The 22,752-nt window shown below is 39.5% G+C and overlaps 2 protein-coding genes across 5 annotated transcripts in view; one reads left to right on the forward strand and one right to left on the reverse strand.

Moving 5' to 3' along the window:
* The window catches only part of fsip1 (fibrous sheath interacting protein 1), a 29,970-nt gene extending 18,737 nt beyond the window's left edge, over positions 1 to 11,233 (forward strand). For 3 of the 4 annotated variants that reach the window (XM_081721433.1, XM_081721434.1, XM_027000195.3), the window contains 2 exons: positions 2,918 to 3,070; positions 9,807 to 11,233. In XM_081721433.1, coding sequence (XP_081577559.1) covers positions 2,918 to 3,070; positions 9,807 to 10,043 — 390 coding nt within the window. In that variant the 3' untranslated portion in view covers positions 10,044 to 11,233. Of the gene's footprint in view, positions 1 to 2,917; positions 3,071 to 5,804; positions 6,028 to 9,806 lie in introns of those variants that run through there. The other variant, XM_081721435.1, reaches the window with a different exon arrangement.
* Positions 11,060 to 20,869, reverse strand: thbs1a (thrombospondin 1a). Its single transcript, XM_027000233.3, has 23 exons — positions 20,687 to 20,869; positions 20,451 to 20,559; positions 19,721 to 20,280; positions 19,379 to 19,454; positions 19,175 to 19,267; positions 18,966 to 19,075; positions 18,555 to 18,680; positions 17,864 to 17,960; positions 17,494 to 17,667; positions 17,167 to 17,343; positions 16,793 to 16,966; positions 16,437 to 16,564; positions 16,193 to 16,345; positions 15,798 to 16,016; positions 15,599 to 15,706; positions 14,906 to 15,065; positions 14,680 to 14,798; positions 13,923 to 14,157; positions 13,616 to 13,843; positions 13,247 to 13,518; positions 13,031 to 13,128; positions 12,779 to 12,918; positions 11,060 to 12,664 (listed from the first exon to the last, which is right to left on the reverse strand). The coding sequence occupies exons 2-23, from the start codon at positions 20,512 to 20,514 to the stop codon at positions 12,657 to 12,659; spliced, it is 3,519 nt and encodes a 1,172-aa protein (XP_026856034.2). The 5' UTR covers positions 20,515 to 20,559; positions 20,687 to 20,869; the 3' UTR covers positions 11,060 to 12,656.
* Positions 20,870 to 22,752: the final 1,883 nt, after the last annotated feature.

A 22,752-nucleotide genomic window follows, 5' to 3' on the forward strand; every position in this document is an offset into this window, starting at 1 on the left:
TAAGTTTAAGTAACAGGGCGCTGGAATCCATGCTGCATTGCAATTCTAATGCTGGCCAATCATTCTGTTGATCAGCAGCATTATTATTAACAGACAATTCTTGTTTTGAAATGATTATCTGTGACTGCAGTTGATTGCCATTGTCTGCATGAGCAGAAGCTCAATGAGGAAATATGTCCAGTCAACCTAGACGATTAATCCACTGGATTATATTATTTGGATAACCTGCAATGTTCTGAATCCTTAACCTTGCATATGTGGACTGTACTTTAAAATCCTAATTATTTTAGACAAGATATTGAAAAACAATGATTTTTTTCTGGAGTGTCGGTACTGTCTGGACTTGATTTTGCTGTTGCAGTCGTTTGAAAACATTCATGCATATTGGGAATATTAAGAATAAAATGTCTGTTGTTGGCCACTGACTAGAAAAAGAGCCCTAAGGGTATAGTTTCAAGCATCTCACTCTCTCTGGCTATAGCTTATACCGTGCCCCCAAAATCTGGGCAACATAGAAGTAAAATTGTAGAAGTAAAATTGATGCAGGAGGCACAGGCTATGAAGGAAGCACTGGATTTCATGAAAGTCAAGATCATAGATTTCTCATGTATCATGGCCTACTGCAAACTTTTTTACAGATTGAAGACATCTATAAGACATGAAAATTAATAATAATTTTATTTCTGAATTGATATAAACTAGACATCTGGATAAAGGTGAAGCATTGAAGATATTTGAATTTATTATTCAAATGCAACAGCCATCACTGACAATGGGCTGCCAATCTCTAACAAAACACATTGCTATTTTGTAATACTGCTGTTGTTGAGCCTCCGTGAGTGCCTGGGAAAAGAATGGTCTGCCAGTAGCAGTGACTCCTTATTGCAAAATCTTTTTGATAGCAGCGAATGTTGCACTTTATGGAGCATCTGCGTAGGATGTTTGTAAATTTTAGATTAGGCTTTACATTTATGCACTCCATAATTGCTTTATGAGACAATGAAATGTTTTAAGGCCTATAAATAGGCCTTGTGAGTTGAGTGAGTAAGACTGCACTACAGCAAACTAAATAAGCAAAATGATCTCACTGTTTAATTACAGTCTTTTATTTGGTACCATATGTTACTTTTTTAATCAGCACTAACACTCCAAGAATTATGAAAAGCTACAGGAATTGTGAAAGGCAACCAGTATGCAAAGAAAGTGTTTAGATGCAACAATTTTAATTGCATAAGTGCTTGTTCAAGATTCAAGTTTGGGCTTTCTTGTCATTCATCTGTATACTTTAGTGTACATTGAAATTAGGTGTGGCCTTTTCTGGTCTGTGGTACAACACAACAGTACTGCAGGACATTACATAAGGAAATACACTAAATGCAATATAATAAGTACTCAGAACATTAAGCACAAAGGACAGTGACAGTAATAGGCCTGGGCACACTGGCAAGTAAGAGTAACATGATAAAGTATATTTGGAGGCTGCTTAAGGATGTACAATAAATGAAAAAACTCTACACTGTCTGGATATGGGGCAGGGCAGGGTGTGGCATCCAAACAAGTGAAATACATGTGAGAGAGGAAAATGATACCTCACATGAGGAAGCGCCCACTTTTATTTAGGTTTTTCTTTTTTTTTTTATTTTAGCCCTCTGTATAGATTTAAACTGCATAACTGTTTTCTCATTGGTTGATTACACCTTTAGAACACACAGTTCATAGTTCATGGCAGGGCTTTCTTGATAAAAGCCTAAGGAAACTGAGGACAATTTGTTGAATTGTGTTCAAAGTGTTAGAATTTGTTTGTTAGTGTTTAAAAACTGCAGTTGCAGTTATTGAACAGTCACAAAGGTAGAATTGTGTTGCCTAAAGGAAGTGTTTTTATCTTAAATCATTATGCTGTTGCACTGTGAAGGTCTTATAGGATGATGGTCAAATCATAGCTTTTTCTATGCAACAAGAGATGACAACTAACACACAGCCAATTAAAACAGAGTTACAGAAAACATCAGTAACCAACCTATCAGTAACCAACCTATCTTAGGTTAAGATTTGCCTCTAAGGACATGACAATCCACAAGATAATTCTCTGGTTTAAAGTGCAAGTGTGCCAGAAAGGTGCATTTTCACTTAGGGTGAGTGATGGGATGAGTTTGCGATCCTTGGGATGAGTCTTTACAGTAGTGAATGAAAGACTTTTTAATTACTACAGGTGGGTGTTCGCAGCAGTGTGTTAAGCAGTCTGGCTCCAGGAAGAAGCTGTTGTAGAGTCTGTCAGTGGTGGCATGGATTCTCTGGTGTAGGGGTTGAGGAGACTGGGAGAGGGGTAGGAGGGATCATCCACGCAGCTGGTGGCTTTGTGGATATTGTGCTTGTGGTAGGAGGTGTTGGTGGTTAGAGACACGCTGATGATCTGCTCATCTGTTCTCACAAGCCGCTGTAGGGACTGAGACGATACAGTTACCATACTAGATTGTGAGACAGCTTGTCCGGAAACACTAACTCTCTGTCTCCCTATAGAAGGTGGTAAGTTTAAATAGAAACATGTTTGCTCTTCTTATCCAACGCAGGAACTGAAGGTGCTGGTGGGTTTTCTTGGCTAGGCTAGGTAGATTTGCTAGAAGCTACGGTATAGGCTAGACTAAACTTTATTTTACCTTCATGGGAAGTTGTGTGCGTGAATGCGGGTGTGTAGGTGCTGAAAATGTCAAGCTAATCTAGATCTCAAGCTTTACTTACCAGTTCTTCAGTGCAACCCAACCAATTAGTTCCAATTTGACTAAGATTTTTTAAACTAAGGATTTTCTTTTTTTTTTAAAGGATTTTCAGTTTTATTCAGTAACATCTGTACCAAATATATGTAAGGCCATATAATCTGCCTATGAATGCTTACTAATGCTTGTCCTGTGCTGTGCATCAGGGCGGGCACTTCGGTTCGGATGGAGAGCGAGGTGGGGAGCTGATGGCTGGGGGGAAGACCCCACAGGAGCTGACGGAGGCTAGAGATAAAGGCGAGTGCCTGCAAGACATCCAGCAGCAACTGCAGCACCTGGGGCACAGCCAGCAGGCCATGGTGAGTTTAAAGGGGCTAGCATTGTGTTCAGAGGGAGAGGAGGCCGATACTTAACCCAGACCAAACACTCCCACTGAGAATAAGTGATAAAAATGTTCATTGCCTTTGCGGCTACCAAAGATCATATATCCCCAGCCTGAAGTATTCATGGCCTAATTTTTTTAAGACTTACTACCATGTCTATACTCTAATTCATGCTGATGTATCTTGCACCATTTGACATTGGCACAGTTTGATCTTGCCATGTTCATAATCTCTGTTCTCTAACATTAGATTGTTCTTTCCTTATAGCCAGTAATGGGATTTAGATTCTCAACTCATGCTTAACATAGCCACATGCAACACATTTGCAGTGTAGGAAATCCTTTTCTAGTTTAAAATAGAAACAATAGGAAGAATTTGAGATTCAGAGACATGGGTTAGCTTTTCTAACACAACTTATGTCCCATTTAATCTGGCTAGCCAAGCATGAGCTCAAGACCTTGTCCCAAAAGCCATGGTCTGGTCTCTTTCCTGCCTGGTTATACAAGAGATGGCAAAGTTTGGCAGCAGGCACCACTTCTTGCTGTTTGATTTTTGTCTCAGTGATTAAAAAAAGAAAAACATTGCAGAGAACTGCCAGCTCTGTCTTGGTTGTGCTTTCAAAAAATGCCAGCTACTCCTGTCTCAAAGTTTGGGATGAATGGCTTTATTGCCCATCCATGTAAAACAAGTCTATTTGGTCCAAACAAATTGTCTGTGTTATTTTAAAATAATGCTATTCATGAGACTAAAGCATTCAGATCATTAAAGCCTCAAACAAACCAGACTACTATTACTAAACAAGAGTAAATGTCTACTTACTCATAAAATACAATATCATCTTTTCCTTGCAACTTCAAGTATATGTCCCATTCAACATCTATATATGAGACTGTCTTTGATTTGTTAGACCTGATTTATGGACTCTTTGCCATAACTCAAGCCTCACTCTGAATTACTGGTGGCACTATGGTTCCTAAATTCTCAAATTGATGATTTTAAGTTATGAATCAGAAAGAAAATAAGGATGCAGACCCAAGAATTAGTTGAAGAGAATAGCAGTAGATAACATGCACTCAAGGCACCTTCCAGAGAATGTCTGAGTTACACAAAGACACTTCAATTTTTACAGTTTTCAGGAGTAATGAGGTCATTGCTCCTCCTTTTTTATATTTCAGTCTTTGGTTACCACCATTATATCCAAAATATGTAAACTGAAGTTTGACACTATTATATTCCAATATAATAAATACATTTTTTTAATAAGAAAAGGTGTCATTTTGCCTACCTACTATCAATGTTAGTTTCCTTTACCCCTTTGTACTTGATGTAGTAATAAACCGGAATAATCCACTTTGCTCCTACACAGTGGTCTTGAAACTCTCTGCACTGTGTCATCAGATGCCTGCAGAAGCATGAAAAAGATTCTAATTGAATGAACAATTTTTCATAATGATCTTTATGACCTCAAATACTTTCACTACTTTCACTCTGCATCTGGTAAGCCTGCAGAGACCTTCAGAGGTCAATACACTGAGATCATAAATCACTTTATGAGGGTACAGAATAATATTTAACTCAGTACTTTAACTCCCTTGTCTAAAAATCATTGTATTGCCTCAACACAATGGCTAACCATTCAGCTTGCTTGCAACAACAGCCTATATATATCTTGCTCTATAATGTTCATCCTATTGGCTATGTTCATCCAGTTGGATGCTGAGCAATGTCTAGTGCTGTTTGGTCCAAGATCAAGCTTAAGAAAACAGCCGTAAATGTGGTGAACGTGTCCTTAGGCTTATTTCAGGTTTACAGGCCAACTGCTGTTTAACTTAGGCTCGAGATGATCTGGAATGTAAAAGTACGGTAATGCCTGCCTGTGCAACAGGCAGGCTTGCTTCTAAAAGTTGCTGGTCTGCATTTGTATACAGCCAGCCATATAATTCAGTGTCATAGCCATGTGGAACTGTGGGAAAGGAGGTATATTGTTAAAGATTCTTGCTGTCCAGATCTATGGGCAGTATAATTCATGATATTCTAAACTCCATTATGATGACTGGGATTATTACTGAAAGAACCGAGAACATTCAATATTTTACAATGATTGTGGCAAAGTGAAGATGGGATCATTAGTTAGTTTAATGTTATATTCTTGTAGGGTCACTTTTTTATTGGATCTAATAGCATTGCCACAACCAAGGTTATCACGCATATAAGCATAGCTGATATGGCACGATATTGTTGTGATTTCAGAGATGACAAGTGGTACTTTCATATTGCCCTTGTCACGGGTCCACCTGGTATGCCTCCAGTGCTCTGTCTTCTTTGATTAACACCTGTTGTTTGTTACTGGTCTCATCACCTAATCCATAAATGCACCTTGGACTTTCTGCTTCCCTCCATTTTATACATTTGCCCATGTTTGCTCCTATCTTGTATAATTCATACCTACATATTTCTGGCCTTTGTATTTCCTGTATTAGTCTAGTGTTAGTATTTGTTTTGTGATTAAAATCATAATCTTCGCATTTCTTCATTGATTAGGTCTTAAGCTTCATGTTGAAAGTCAGTAGCTCAATTACTACTTACAGAAATGAGAGCCACTCTGAACTCCCTAAATTTGTGTATCCTGATTTGGCCCAACACCTCTTAAATTGTTTAAACATTGCAAAACAGTGTTTGGATTTGTTATGGAAGTACCCCAACCTTACAGGCACTGCAAGCAGAGCTGCCGGTTTGGCTACCCACGACATGACCTTCTGTTAAACCCGACCAGACCAAAGTGCACAGCTCGGCCAAGTTCCCTCATCCTGTAATTCCTGTAATCCCAATAAACATTCAGAGGGAGTGGAAGCCCAGTGCTCTCCAGATGGTCACGTCCTCATCCTCAACAGGGGTCAGTCTGGTCACTCCCTCATACTACATATCAGCTCTGCATCTGGATTGGCTCAGTAAACCTGCTAACATTTCAGAGTTTATACAGACTTGCCTATAAATTTCAGATTAAATATACTTCTTCTTAGTGGCTTCTCACACAAAATATGCATGTTTGTGGCATGCTTATGCAATAGATACTTAAAAAGCTGTCAAACTAAATTAATTTTTTTACTTCTGCTATAGATGTTCTACAGCCATGAAACAATTTCAATACAAACAACAAATAAATCACAAAGATCAATTATTGATAAGTTTTGTGACTACATTATTTTGATACAGCATACAGTATGGTATTTCTACAATTTTGGCACTTGGAGACTTGTTATATTTTTTTTGTAAAGATCACATTTTAAGGGTATACCTAATTGAAAGTATACTTAATATACAGAAAAGCTATAACTCAAGCTCACTTCAGTAAATGTTGTACTATGAGTCAAAAGCTACTATGAGTCATTACAACAAAGCCTTAAATATTAGGACCAAGGTATTTATTGTAACGTGAGGAGAGCCTCCAGAGTGTTAAACTGTGACACTAGATGTTGGCCCTAGATAATTTATTTTGGCATCATAGTAAGGGCAGAAGGTCCACCCAAAAACTATAATGTATCCTCCCAAGCCAATTTTCATCCATGGCATTTGTGCAGTATGCACTGTATACTGGGTGTATGTGCATAGGCTACTGCACTTCCTTGAAGATGTTTGCTCTAAGCCCTTAGAAACCTGCCACATCTCCCTTTCTCTCAGAAATGTTATGTAATCCTATATAGAGAAGATGAGCCCAGCACTTCATAACACTTTTCTACATTGTAGAGAGCGAGTGCTTTGCCTGACCATAACTCTGTTTAGAGAGGGCAAGGATATTGATGCAGGCTGGAGGAAGCTGGCTTTATGCCTCAGATAAAATGTCCATGCATTCCATGATAAAAGACAGGCTGGATGGGTTTCTGCTTTTATACTCGTTTCATCCAGAGATTCAGATTAGAAAGACTGGAGGAGAAGTAAACAAAAATCATTTGCTGACACACTACCAGCCACAACTGCGTTACAGGCATTGCATAACTTTTATTTTGAGGCTGTTTGAGGAGAAAAGTCTTTAGAACTATGTTTAATTGTAGGCATTTTTTAAAAAGTCTATTCTACACAGTTCTCAGCAGTGAAGGGTCTCTTGAAATCACAATTGGAAAATCATATCTCCCTTACCATGAAAGTATTTTTCATAAGGCCATATTTAATATGATCAGCATATTTGGCTCTAGTCAAAGCTATGACTCTTTGACTTCTGAAATATGTCTTCTGGATTATATATAGGCAGCCTTGGGGCACTAAAGGCATAGAGGAGTGTGTGAAGCAGAGTCCTGAGCAGTGACAAATCCATTATGATGCTGCTATGTGTTGCACTTGAATAATAAGTACTCATGATCTGTCTTCTACTTCCATTGTTTTGTTTGTTTTTTCTGGGATGTTTCCGCACAGCGCATTCATTATCAGTTGAACTAACATCCGCAGTTGCATTCTTTGGTTCTCAACATTTTAACAGAACTTCTATTTTTCCTCTTAAAAGAGGCAGTCACTTCCTTTTATATATTTGATAATTAAGCTGAACTTAGGCTGGCTAGTCCACTGCCAATATTTTAGCAGGCCACTTAACAGTATAGCATATTAATTGTGCCAGTGGATATTTTGCATTAAGACATGATCTATGGACTTCTCACCATTTGCTAATATTTAACATGTCTTTGCAGTTCCTGTGCTTATAGAGAGATCAACAAGAGCCTCAGTAACTGTTTAAGTTCCAGCATGTTCAAACACACATCTCCCTGATCCAAAGGCATGTTTTCCCCAGGCCAAGGGCTCCAGTGCAAGACAGTCACCGTTTAATCCTGACCATTCCCCTACTTTGTGTCTTCAGCAAATCAAGACTGATTTAAAACCCACCTGAATTTATACCCAAGAATATAGCATATTATGGTGTCATCATGGTGTTATCTTGAGGTCAAGCGTTCCTCATTTTCCTCCCCAGTGGGTTTTGTTTTACTCTCAGCATGGTGTTTTAATTTTTCTCGAAGGTCCTGCTGTATGACACTGCTACAGAAGTGGCCAGTGTCCTTAAGTGTGGAAAGACATGAAGGAATAGTAATCATTAAAGTTAGACTTACACTGAAAAGATGTATGAAGTGTACAAATGTCAAAAAAAAAAGGGGGGGGGGGGGCTAAAAATAAGATACCAAAGCCTGTTTTGATGTCTGTTAATAAATAAGAATTCTAACTGATTTATTGTGCCATAATGGGAAAATCCCCTTTTGCTCCACTGATCATTAGAAGAAATCTTTCCAAGACCATATGTGTTAACATGCCTTCTTAGACTAAAGCTTCATTATTCAAGCATAAAGGTTGAAGGTCAAGTCTATGGACATAAGTCATGTCCATGGAGCCTGTCTTGACAGTTCAGAGAAGATCAGAGGAGATTAAGTGTAAGGTAAGGAGCTGGAATGTGTAAGGAGAAGGAATGTGTTGGTGAAAGACTACCACCTTACATTACTTTATTAGATCAGGGGAAGAACCAAGGCAGATGATTCCAAAGAGTTAAATTAAGGAGCGGGGCCCTCCTCATTTTTGGCCTAAGGCAGGTCATTAGTTCTGACAGACTGTGCCAGAGACAGCAGGTAATACACTACAGCCAAAGTATCAGTGAAGCAAGTCAGAGGCATTGCGATGGCTACTGAAAGAGACTGCCATGTGTGCACTTGGGTAGAGTCTGAGGGGTCAGATGAGCCCAAGGAATACTGGAGGCCTTCCAGCTTCATAACATGAAGAGAAGACCAATACGCTGTTATGCACCGTTGCTTAATTTTCACTCCAGCAAAACACAGGTTCCATAAATAGATGAGACACAAGAATGGTGTGGGATGGCTGTAGGTCAGGAGTCCATAAGATGGGATATAAAAGGAAGCTCACACCCACCAGGAGACAAATGACTCAAATGGTGGTTTTGATCATTTGAGGTGGCCCTGATCATTTGAGCAGAACTGATAAAGATATGTAGTATGGAAGGCGCAGTACTGACAGCCCAAAAATTTGCTGTATCAAACAGGACCATAGAGCAGTTTTATACACAGGGTAAAATGCGTCATGCATAATTCATTTCCAAGTGTGGAAACATGGCTTTTACGGTACTCTAAAGACGGCTGTTCTCAGGATGGTCTTACTGGCATCATTTGATGAACTAGCTCTGCACTCTCATAGTCCCAGAGTGTTTGGCAGAGAAGCATTGTAGCTCCAGTTAGAAAAACAAGCACAGATTCTTCCTACTCTTGGATACAAAAACAACCTTCTCTCCAACTGGACCCATCCTAGGCCACTGGCTGTTTTTTCAGGCCAAAGCTGAACCTTCTCTGGGATGGGTCCAGTACAAGTAGCTCAGGGAACTTCATGGACAGCTTGATTTATCATTAGAAAATACCAGAGCAAAATCTGGAGTAATAGTGGGTAAAAAGATCATATAGTGCTTAAACTTTTTTACCAATGCATACAACAAATGATTTGTGTAAGCTGTTAATTTAGTATTAAGGAAGATAAAAGATACATACTAGGTTATTGCAATAATTGCAATTTTAAGGCACCTTAATATGTTTGTACTTGTCAAAAGTAACCTCAGTGATGAGCATTTGCTGTCATCAGACTTCGTTTATTTGATTTGTTGGATTTGATTTGGTGGTTGGTTATGTTTCACATCAAGCAGCTTGCCTCTATGTTCCTCTGATTCTGTTTGCACCTGCAGAGCTTACCTGAAGAGCAGCTGAGGAGCCTGCTGATGGAATGTGAGATGGCCCAGAGCAGGCATTCTGGTTCAGGTGCAGGAGAGTCCTCCTTACCCTACTGTGCTCTGGATGCCCGTGCCATATCTCTGCTGATTAGAATGCCCCGCTTGACCAGTCGTGCTCTCTCAGACTTGCTGCTGGAAGCCTCTGCAACTCATAACACTTCCTACCAGTGTGAAGAAGCCACTCTGGATTGAACCGCTCAGCAGCTTGAAGCATGCTAATGAAACACAAATGCAGCTGCTAATGGAGCCAGAGAAATTGGCCTCAGTTTGTTAGTTTTAAATGTTTAGATGTTACTGCATAGAACACTTGTTAAACATAAATTTTAACCAAGAGCCTTACATTTATTGAAGTTAGACTGGGAAAAAAATTATTATGGCTTGATTTATGGGTAGAACATTCCAGGCATATTTGTTCCAAAGTGCAAGTTCTTTTTATCTGCTGTTGCTAGAAGGGCATTTCTCTGTATGTTGCTGCCAAGTTCATTTTTATCCATAAGCTGAGCATTCATATATAGTTGTTCAAGTCAATGTGTATTTCTGTATATTTTTTAACTGGTATGCAACAAATCATTTTAAAAATGCAAATATTATACTATGTGCTTACATCATAAACAGTTATGTCTCGGAAAGTAATTTAAAATTACCAGTTGAAAATGTAATTTGTAACCTGAAAAAAATGTGTTTTCTGATTGGTTTTCCTTATATTTTTATTATGTGCCATATATTAGCCAGAGCGACCCCAAGTTTAGGGAAATTTATGAATGGTTGGGCATTGTGGGAATGTCCATTGGCTTTTAAAACAGGATGTGAAAAGTCATAAAATCAGTACACCTGATTCTATTTTTGGATTTAGCACTTACACATCAAGCAGACAAAGAGCAAAGGTTGTCTCTTAGAAGAATGTCTCAGCAGGGTGTAATTAGGCTCCCCAAAATACCCACTCCCTTATCCACAAACATCGTCTGTAAGTATATGTTGTAATAAGGGTGTTTTTGTACTACCCTTGTGCAGATTGTGCTGCTTGTCACTTTGCAGGATTGTAGATGATGGATAATGGCTGCTTGAAAACAGATTAATTCTTAAAGAATTCTCTGGTGATTATTGGACATTTAGGTTTTAACTTCTTAGTAGCAATAGAAAAGAAAACTATTTTCTTCATTTTACCTTGCTCAAAAGAAATTCAAGACATTAAAATGAAGCAAGATCAATTTATTTTTTAAACTGTTTATTGTTTTGTTGTTCTTTAAAAAATAAGTGATATGAGTAAAAACAGCATTTTGTTGGATAAAATTGTAATATTATAATTCAAGGTAACTTTAATTGTAAAAAAAAAATAAAGGGGGGGGGGGGGTCCCAAAATACACAACAAACAAAAATAAAAACATCCTTAAATCATTGTGCAAACAGTTTATACAGACAAAAAAACTTCCAATGTCAGGTCACACTTCCTGATAAATTATTTAAATAGCATATATGTACACACATGAAATTATTTCTTAAAACAGCTACAAACAATAATAACTTATTCTTTTAAAATGCATCATTCATTCATTAAGCACGACATAATTTAAAAATCCATTTATGCCCTGTTGGGGTATTTAAAGCTCCAAAAATTTACTATATACATTTGAAAAATATATGATTGTACTACATTTGGTAACTAAGGAAGCCAACATTTATAATCTGCAGCTAGAATATTTGTATTTTAGTTGGTTTCAATTGTACAACAATGAGGTAATATTTGTATATTTATCTTCCTTTGTTGTTAACATACTCATCTGCACTAGTCAGGCACTCTGTGCTAGAAAGCTAAGGGACAAAAACTATAAATCTGCTCTGATTTTGATAAATATTAAAACACTACTATTTAATACATAATTAAGGAAATTATACCCCAAGTGTGCAGTTTGTTCTTCAATGTTATAGAATTTTGTAGTGGTAAGTTACTATGAGATGAGAGAAGATGAGAAATACTTCAAGGTCTGTCCAAGCTCTGTCAACAATATAAACATGCCTGTGACTGAAACATCTGCTTGCTACACCTCAGTAACATGCAGTGACCTTTTTCTTATTTTGACATATATTTTTTAATAATCCTCTGGGACCTACACTTCTGCTTTGAAACGATGATGACAAAGGTCATTTTAACCCTGAGAACATGAATGAGCTACAAAATCTTTTGGTAGTGAATTGAATTCTAATCCAATTTTTATGGAACTGGCATACTAACCTGATTGAAAAAGCAAGACAAGTCTCTAAGTCTGGGGTGTTTGCGACAAAAATACACAGAATTCATTCTCAAAACACTCATTCTCAAAGTTACAGTCCATATCTGTTCACACCATCCCAAGCATCCTCTCTCAACAGTTCCTCTGTGGGGGTGGAAACCCACTAGAAACAAGTGGAACTCCTATTTGTTTTCTTAATTTTCTAAGAGGTTTTTTCCTTTCATAATTATAGTCCACAGCAGATGTGAGGTTTAACTTTGCAATTACAGACAATAACTTTTCCATTTTGTCCTCCAAAAAGGAGGGGGAACCTGACCAGTTTAGAAATTCAGAAGACTAAATGGTTCTTTGTGGTTCCTTGCAGAAATATCCATGCCTTTGCTGCAGGGATCTATGGTCCTCATCCAAATAACACCTCATGTCAGTCCCAAGGCCACATGCCCTGACCTTTAAGTCCTTTGGTCCCATAATAGGAAATAGTCATTAAGGCTTTGTCCCAGAACATACACAACATATTTAAATAGGTTGAAGACAAATAGGGTAGGCACATTCTTCAGGGAATTCCCAATCAATCCCATTATACATCTGATCAGAAGGAACAGAAAAAAACAAACATTAGTACAGGCATCAACCAAGGGTTTATGTGAAGGACACACATTTTGGAAATGTTTTATAAATAAAAACCTGTAAATGATTTACCTCTGCATTCATATTTGAGGTCTGAGAAGTACACCATCTCTTGGGAGAAGACAAAAAGGCCAAGTCTTCCACCAGAGTATGTCTTGTCATTTATACTCCCGGAATCTGCCATGACTTTCTTGCCCTCATACATGATAACTCTGAAAATCAAATAGGCAGAAAAAGGTGTGAGAGAGGTTCTCCCATTTAACTGTAAAATAATCATTTTAAAAGAAGTATGTCATAGGTGGTTCCTTATCCACCCACACTAACCTGATATGTCCGGTTTTTGGCCTGTGGATTAGTTGCCATCTGTAGGCAGTGTAATCTTTCCAGCCAATATTCTTGGGGTCATGCCACAGAGTGCGCACCTGGAATGTACAATCCAAATCCAAATGGAGTCTGAATAATAATCCTTAAAACAACTAGCTTCCTAGCATTTTCCCCTTTTAAGAAACTTTCTCTATCAGAAAAGAAAATGCTGAATACCTGTCCTGGGGTGTCTCCGGTATGCCACAGAGCATTTCTAAGGTGCTCTCCTGGCCCTGTGGTGGAATTAACCACTTTAATGGACAGTCCAGAGTAGCCATGGGCTCTTGTGGGGGTGTGAGACCAATAGGTCTGTGTGATCTGTTTCCACATCACAACATAGAAATGGGAGCTAGACTGATAGCCAAACACGAAACCAGCGTAATCGTCATCTCGGTCAGTATTGATGAAGAAAGTTCCACTGAAGTCCACAGCATTAAACTCATCATAACCTGAAATACAGTAGAAGACAGTGATTGTTTACTTATGATCTCATAGATATTTAATCTGGTGAGATGTTCTCCTGGCTTGAGCTTTTCTGCTACCTACCAACAGCAATGCCAGGGTCACAGTTGACTGTCTGCAGAAGCTCTTTTCCTTGGTGGCGGACTACCCAATTGGGGTCAATTTGTGATGTTCCAGTGGGGTCTAGAGGAACCATCTGGAACCTGCGGAAATCTGTCTCACTGATGGCAAAGTTCTCTGGACAAACATCCTCAATATCAGGTACATTGTCTTGGTCAAAGTCAAATTTGCAGACATCACCACGTCCATCACCTAGGAGAAAGAGCAAAGTTACATTATGCTAAAGAAAACAACAACAAATCCAGTCATATAATTTTATGATTGTACTTACCATCAGAGTCCAACTGGTCTGGGTTGAAAGCAAGTCTGCAGTTGTCTTTGTCATCAGGCACGCCATCATTGTCATCGTCATGGTCACATGCATCCCCCTTGCCGTCCTTGTCATGGTCAGCTTGGTTTGAATTGGGGATGTATGGGCAGTTGTCCAGATTATTCTGATGGCCATCCCCGTCAATGTCCTGATTGCTGTCGCACTTGTCACCCACATTATCTGAATCAGAGTCAATCTGTAGGAGGAAAGCAATGAATGTAGATGTACATGCCATTGGCATAACGTGGTACTGACTAGTTTTATACTGCCTCACTAATTCCTTTTTACTGAATTGTCTTTTCATTGAAATGTCATTCTGAGTCTTTATTCATAGCAAAGCTGAGTGTTTCCATTCATGACTCAATATGCCATAAGAAAATTGTGCATTTATCTTTTGTTTTCAGTCAGTATCTTTACTCAGACCTATTTCTTCTAACATAGAATGCAACTCTAATTAGAGTTGAGCTGAAAAGCTGAGAGGAACAAAGGCTTCATTTGATGTGATTTTCAAGCTTTTTGAAAAATTCCCAATAGTCACTTAGCTAAATTACAGTTATAGTCAAAAGATACTGTCAGAAGCAAGTACAAATCTCTAAAACCTAAGTATCTAGGAATCTAGGAATACTGTCTGTTCCTTCATATTCATAAGCTGAAAAAAGAGGCAAGAAATGTCACAGTAACTGAAAAAACATTACCTTAGAAGTGGAGAGAGTCCTACCTGATCAGGGTTGTGTTCCAACGGACAGTTGTCACAGTGGTCTCCAACCCCATCGCGGTCCATATCTCTCTGGTCCACATTGTATACATATGGGCAGTTGTCCTTCTCATTCAAAATACCTGAGCAATAAAGGATGATTTCATGACCAAGTGCTACTTTGGACTGTTCCCTTTAAGGAGCTATATACAGGCTTCCTGTTGTGTTGCACTTGCTTTTTGTCCCTTACCATCACCATCGATGTCAATGGCACAAGCATCGCCTTCTCCATTGTTATCTGTATCAGTCTGGTCTGGGTTGCTGTCATATGGGCAGTTATCACAGCGGTCACCCACTTCATCATGGTCATGATCATACTGCCTTGGGTTGAAGACAAATGGGCAGTTGTCCTATAGAAAAAAAGATTTTAATAAGAATTTTTAGAAGAGAGCTTTAGTAAAGGTTTAGTAAAGCATAGATGTTTAGTAAAATCCTTTGTTCAAACATCAATGCAGTGACTGAACGGATATACTAAAACAGGTAGTCAAACATCTGGGGCCATTTTCTGCTCCATGCTCTGTGGAAGGAAAGTTAGAAGTACACTTACACATCAAAGCCAGTACTAAATCAATGATTTGGGCTGTATGCCATGCACTCCATGCTTCAGGATTCAACTGTGTTAGATTTGCCTCTGGTGGAGCTACTGTTTACTTTCTAAGTTATTTTTCCCCCCAACATAGAACTTTAAATTATGGTTGTAAGAATCAAAGGTCCTTGGCCACTGACATGATGCCCATGGCAAAACTATTATTTATATGTTACTGGCAGGACTGATCACTCCTCTGCTTCTTCCAGATCTTTTGTTTACTCAGTTGTAATGCAGCACTCTGCCTCAGATGAGCACTTCAAACAGTCCCATGAGAAGAATGTGTTTTTGTCTCACCTTATCATCAGGAATCCCATCGCTGTCATCATCGTAATCACAAGCATCCCCGATTCCATCTTTGTCGTAGTCTTCTTGCCCAGAATTGGGAAGGTCTGGGCAATTGTCCTGAAGGATGACATGTTTGGATTAAGGGGTTGCAACCTCAATTATATGGCCAGGTGGTTTCTAATCATATGTTTAAGAGGACTGTGAGTACCTTCTTGCAGTGGTAGGTGGCATTCTGAATGCAATGGAGGTCATTATTGGGCCAGCCATCTAGGTCAGTGTCCTCTCCGCAGATGTAACCATTCCCAGCATAGCCAGGTTTGCATTCGCAGCGGTACATGATTTCAGAGAAAATGCCCAGGTAGATACACTTGGCATTCTTGTTACAGTCATGGGTACCATCCTGACATGGATTCCTCGGCACGCAGACCTGAAGGAGAGAAGAGATAGTCCCTCTGTTTTTTATAGTTCTGGTTGGTATGCACTAAGAAATCTTATTCAGCTTATTAGCTAAATAAATACTTTCATCAAATGATTCAGGTTTACTGGTGAACACTACACTGTACTCTGAAGAACAGTAGTTTAGATGGTTAGATCTTTACTCACCTGTTTGTTGGCTATAGCTTTCTCTATGCCCCTGCCAAAAGGCTGAGGTCCAGAGTAACGAGGAGGACAAGGTAGACAGTTGTAGCCTGGCTCCGTGTTCTCACAACGTTGGACTCCGTTAAGTGTGAAGCAGGCGTCAGGAACCTCTTTACACTTCAGAAACAGAGGAAACACAGTTTAGACTAAAATAACCACTCTAGTACCATGTGACCTTATTAACCAATCTTTTTTACACTGCCCATACCTCATCAATGTCCTCACAGTGGATGCCATCCCCGTGATACCCAGCAGGGCACTTTCCACATTTCCATGAGCCATCAATGAAGCTGGTGCATTTAGTGCCAGCGAAGCAAGGATTGGAAAGACAGCCATCTGTTGAGAAAAGCAAAGGTTGTTTAAGGTTTGCTAGACTTAGGCTCTAAGAAAACAGTTTCCATCTTGATACTATCAGTGAAATTAGGGAGTTTTAAACTAAACTGATCAGTGGCGATTTCAGTCTTTAGGCAGATAAACTGAGTATGGATAAATAGTTTCTAGTTTTACTCTGAAATTTGATGTGTGGTGTTTTAGACTGTGTGTAAAAACATTAGTCCTGCTTACCAATGGGACAGTCCTGAGAGTTGCATAAGCGGGTGCTTTTGGAATCGCCCACGCATGCTTTCCCATTATATTTGGGCACAGGGTTGTTACAGAGGCGATGTCTGCTCTGCAGTCCCCCACCACAAGTGACAGAGCAAGTATCCCAAGGTGACCACGGCCCCCAGCCTCCATTGACTAATTGGCAGAGAGGGATAAATAATGATGAGTTTAACTGCAATTCATATTGTACTTCAGATTAAGTTTTGTTAAATCCTTAGGGCTTTAAAATGCAATCCCAACCCTTAATGTAGGTAAATGTTATTACCTTATTATACTATAATAACTTGTTTTATGTTAGGTTTATCATGCACATAGTGAAAATGCAGAGTACTTACTTGGACATGGAGACATCTGGCATGGCTCTGTCTGTCTGCCCTCTCCCTGACAGTCTTTGCCACCCATTTGAGGGGTGGGTGAATTGCAGAGGCGAATGCGGGTGATCACACCCTCCCCACAGGTCACTGAGCATGAGGACCACGGGGACCAATGGCTCCAGCCTCCATCTTGTTTGACTACCAACCAAAATTAGAATATCAGTCAAAACATTTTTTTTGATTTGGCGTTCGATATAAGGGATATAAAATTAAATAAATTTAAAAAGGTAATAATTCCCAGTTTGTGGTTGATGGATATAGAGTGAGAGATGTTATGTGGTGACTCACAGCGCTTGTCGCATTCCTGCAGGTAGCAGTCTCTGGTCTGCACTGAGGTGCCCTCGCAGTTGCTGTTGATACGGTCACAGGAGCGGCCACGCTGCTGGATGCCACGGCCGCATGTGACGGAGCAGTGGGTCCACTCAGACCAGGGTGACCAGCCATCCTCAGCATAGTCACTCGCTGAGGTGAGAGAGAGGGGAGAAAGAGAGTGAAAGAGTGAGAGAGACAGTTGCTTAAGACTTGATCACTACTGGCCAAAAGATTTTAAAACCATTATAACACTTCGCAGCATAACAAACAGAGGACAGAATCCTTACTGGTGTGTTGTAACATGCAGGTTTGATGGCACAATGTTGAAGTTAGATGTTCGACTTACGAGTTCCACAGCGTGGGCAGCATTCACCATCAGGCACGGTAGCATTGGCACACGGCATGAGCGGGCAGGAAATTTCCCGGCAAATCGTGGCAGAGTTCTGTGGAAAAGAGTGCCCTGTTCAGGTCAGAAGTCTTGGCCCTTATTGTGGAGTTCATTATAGAGAGTTCTGGTTATCTTTACAGTGTGTACACACAAACCTCTCTGCCAAAGCTAATGGCTGTATTTAGGAGAAAGTAAGTGACCTTTGACTTGGGCAGAGAAACCCTGTGGTATTCTAGCCAAAGAATGCCTAACTACCTCCTGCTGTGGGGTAAGCCATGGTGCACACGCACAAAAATCATAAAGGCCTATAACTGGTCTTTAACAACTCTCACTACACCATTTTTTCTCCAGCTAATAATAAGATGGTCTGTGTTTATGGACACACTTCAGCCAAGTTCACATAACCGCAACACTCCACTTCCAACTCATTGTGACCCCTGCCCTTTTCCCATCTACACTGACTGGCTTAGTAAAATATACTAGCAATCATTTATTTAATGAGTAGTATGATGATAAATAAAGGAATTCTTTAACCAACAGTCCCAACACTAGCCTTTTCCAATTATTAACCCAATTATTGTTAATTATTATTAGAGTCATTTGGTTACGCTATTCCTTTAATACCACTCAGCCCGAGCAGCAGGTTTACCTGGCAAGTACAATGGGTGCAGCTGTCCACTGTCCACTCGTCCTTGTCTTTGTAGACAATGCCATTATGCAAGCACACCCCACTATGGATCTTGATCTGGTTCATTATTAAATTGTTATCTGCTGTCTGGAAGAACAAGAGGAGGACAAAGAGGGCATTTTACCAGGGCTACTGCACAGAAGGAGTCATACACTGTCACAGGAGAGATTCCACTGCATATGAATCAGTGGAATGGCAAATAGAAAAACAAGAGCTATTCACTTGAGGTTAATTTTGAGGTTTGGCATGGAGAATGAAGTGACTAAAGAGCAAGTGGCTCAGTAGCTGAATAGAGAGACAGAGGAAGAGAGAGACACACACACACACGCATTGAGGCAGCACAAGCTGAGCACAGCTGGTTTTGATACTCACCACTTGGCGGAGCTCATTTGACAGCTGCTTAACCACCATACCAAGGCCCTTGAGCTCCTTAAACATGCTGGCCAAGTCCTCACAAGAGAAGCCACAGATATCCTGGAGATCTGAATCACAGACACATTAGTGAAACAATAGCACTGACATTTTACAGTCCAGCAAAGAGCTCAGATTTAGAGCATAATGACTGAGCACGTGGGGCTTACCTTTAGTCTTGTGTCCAGTGTAATCTGTGCGGATAGCTGGACTGGATCCATTCATGGGATTGTCTAGGGTGATGATGTCTATGATGAAAGTAGCTAATGCAGAGAACAAACTTTGATGTTGGGATGGCTTTCTTTGGTATTGACTTAAAATGATTCAATTCAAAAACTATGTGGGGTTTAGTAAGCACTTTTGTTTTCACTTACAGCTCTCACATCCCATGTTGCGAAGCACTGTGTCCAAAGTTGTTCTAAAAACAAAGCGCACATTCTGGAGAACTCCCTGTAGAGACAGTTAGCATATTGAACTGGAGAAGATTCAAGACAGTTCCCTATAGGTGACATTTGTTTTAATATTACTCTTAGATGTCAATAGCACTGCCAAACACGTCCACATGAACTTAATATTTAAACTGAAGTTAAAGTGAGCGCCTATGAAGATGCGCAACTTAATGCTTCCCAGCTATGCAAGTACTGTCCTCGGTACAGTAATTCAATTCCTGGGGTCCATGAATTAGAGGAATATGCTGCAAGTTAATGAACACTCACCATAAATCTGTCTTGCACTACTCCTTTCCCGATCCTGAGGGTAGCAATATCGGCAGCCTCCTGTGTTAGAATGTGGTGGATAGGCACGTCCAGTTCAATTGTATTTATCTCTTCACAACCAACATACAATTGTGCGCGATCCTCCTGCACGAACAGAGTGATGTTCTTCCAGTTGCCGCTTGCCAAATGAGCATCGTCGATTGAGACCACGTGCTGTCTGTTCGTTGTGGTGTAAACGATATCTAAAGTGTTAGCCTCTCCATTGGAGATAATCTCAAAAATGAGACCTGAACCATCCTTTTTCTCCACAGTCATAAGACTGCCTCTGGTCTTCTTGGCTTGCTTGAAGTTAACCAAGAAAAGGAATCCCTTTTCTGCCTGAATGGAATAAATTAGGTCCCTGAAGGAGAGCTCTGGAATTGCGGGGATCAGGTTTGGGTTCAAGATTTTGTAAGCGGGACTGTAAGGATCCGGTCCCTTCACAAGGCTCACTCCGTGGTTCTTCTTGTGGACATGCGCAAGCTCGAAAAGATCATATACACTGTTGTCGTCTCTGTTCTCTGTAAATTGAAGGATACATTTAAAATAAAAACACACAAATCCTAGAGGACAATGCGCGTTAGGTTTACTCAAATCAGCAAATGGAAACGAGACAGCCACTTTTTTCCCCCACAGACTATCGAAGTTACCTCAAGAAAAGTAAAATCGCACAAGGTATTAAGACTCTCACCTGCCATTCGACTGCCTTCTGAATTCCAAAGCATCAACAGTAACAATAGCCCCGTCAACGTCATGGTCAGAATTAACTCAGCCCTTCCGAAGCAAGCAGTCAGAAGGAGCTGTAAGTGTAAAATTAGTGGTCACCTTCGTGCGCAATTTAATAGGAATCTTTACATTCCTAATTTTGTACAATCCGAGCGCATTTTAACACATCTATGAACTGCGCTATAACTTATGTATACTCACCTAAACGAACCGATATCCTAAAAAATGCTTAAAAGTGTCGGTTAAAACACCTTTTATAAATATCGAAGTCAAAATTCGAACAAGTTTCTATAAATATACAGTTGTTAATTTTCTCTGAAAACCATTTCCATTCGTAGGCTATTCCTTCGTACAACCGTTTCTTAACGTCGTTCAGATAGTATTCACTACGGACTTTGGGGGGAAAGTGGTATTTAAATCATTTCTTGACATTCCTTAGATGCTGTCTCCACCAATCAAGAAGCCGCAGGACAAAAGGGACGAACCTATCTACTTACCTCACAGCGCGGGTCAGATCCGAGAAAAAAGTCATTCTGTTGTCGAATTTCCAGAAAAATGTAAAGACGCGCTCGTGCCAAGCCCTCATTTCCCATAAAAAGAAAATCAATCATATTTCAAAGCATAAATGTCCAAAATATGTCACTATTAATTTGATAAGAGAGTTTTTATTCAAAACTGGTTTAGTTGGATTTACGTGAGCTTTGAATACCAAAAATGAAAATTATAAAACATATCACTTAATTATACATCACTGTTAAATACTCTTGGCAAAGCCGGATAAATTTCATTTGATATTTTTCTTTCCCCTAGTTGCCTTATGTTGCCTTATTGCATTTCAAAATGCAAACTATTGTTATTCCATTATTGTCCACTAGGAGCCATTATGCACCCCTTTCTTATCTAAAACAATATTGACCTAGTCTTGCTCTCAAAAACCAGTAAAGTGGTATTCAATGAATGGTAATTGGTGTTACTGTTGCTATTGAAAATGTTTTTAAATTGTGTTTATACTTTTTCAACTTAACGTGAATTTGAATCTTGTTTTGGACTGTTTCCCACACAACGATGCTTCTGTTTTTTAATACTCTTTAAGGTGATTGTGATGTACTTTATTCTGAAATTAAATTTAATAGAGGGCTATAATGACCTTCTATTGGTAGGTACATTGGCAGTTTGCCTTGTCTAAGTTTGATTTTTCAGCATTAAATAATCAAATCTTAAGAGGTAACGCAAAAATAATGTGACAGGTATAATAATATACGTTATGAACACAGTTGCTTGTGGCCTTCTTTTTACTGCATATTGTTTAAGATTACTTTAAAATAGAAATTCCACAGACATTACTATTCTAATTAATCATTCCTTCTGAGTTGATGTATTATTGACATCTGATAAATGTAGTTGTAATACTTCCAAATATTCTCATTAACGCCAAAATACACCTGTTCAGCTGCTTCTTAATGCAAATATATGATCAGCCAACCATATGGCAGCAACTCAGTGCATTTAGGCATGTAGACATAGTCAATAAGACCTGCTGATGTTCAAACCAAGCATCACAATGTGGGGGAAAGGTGATTTAAGTGACTTTGAACCTGGCATGGTTGTTCGTGCTAGGTGGTCTGGTGGAGTATTTCTGATGATGAACTGCTGATTTGCTGGTATTTTCATGCCCAGCCATCTCTAGGGTTTACAGAGAATGTTCCAAAAAAGAAAATAGAGTGGCTGTTCTCTGGACAAAAAAGCCTTGTTGTTGGCAGAGGTCAGAGGAGAATGGCCAGACTAGTTTGAGTTGATAGAAAGAAAACATTAACTCAAATAACAACTGAGGTATGCAGAAGTGCATCTCCAAATGCACAACACATTAAACCTCAAAGCAGATGGGCTACAGCAGCAGAAGGCCACACTGGGTACCCCTCTTGTCAATTAAGAACAGGAAACTGAGAATACAGTTCGCACAGGCTCACCAAAATTGAACAATAGAAGATTGTAAAAATGTTGCCTGGTCTGATGAGTCTCAACTTCTGCTGCAACATTCAGATGGTCAAAATCTGGCATAAACAACATCAACACTTCGATCTATCTTGCCTTGTATTAATGGTTCAGGCTGCTGGTCATGGTATAATGGTGCAGGGGATATTTTCTTGGCACATTGTCTCATTACCACAGCCTACCTGAGTATTGTTGCTGATTATGTCTATCCTTTTATGACCACAGTGTACCCATCAACTGATGGCTACTTCCAAAAGGATAATGTGCCATGTCAC

This window comes from Electrophorus electricus, chromosome 10 (assembly GCF_041902795.1).
Source record: "Electrophorus electricus isolate QZ-2024a chromosome 10, ASM4190279v1, whole genome shotgun sequence".
NCBI classification, from domain to species: Eukaryota; Metazoa; Chordata; class Actinopteri; order Gymnotiformes; family Gymnotidae; genus Electrophorus; species Electrophorus electricus.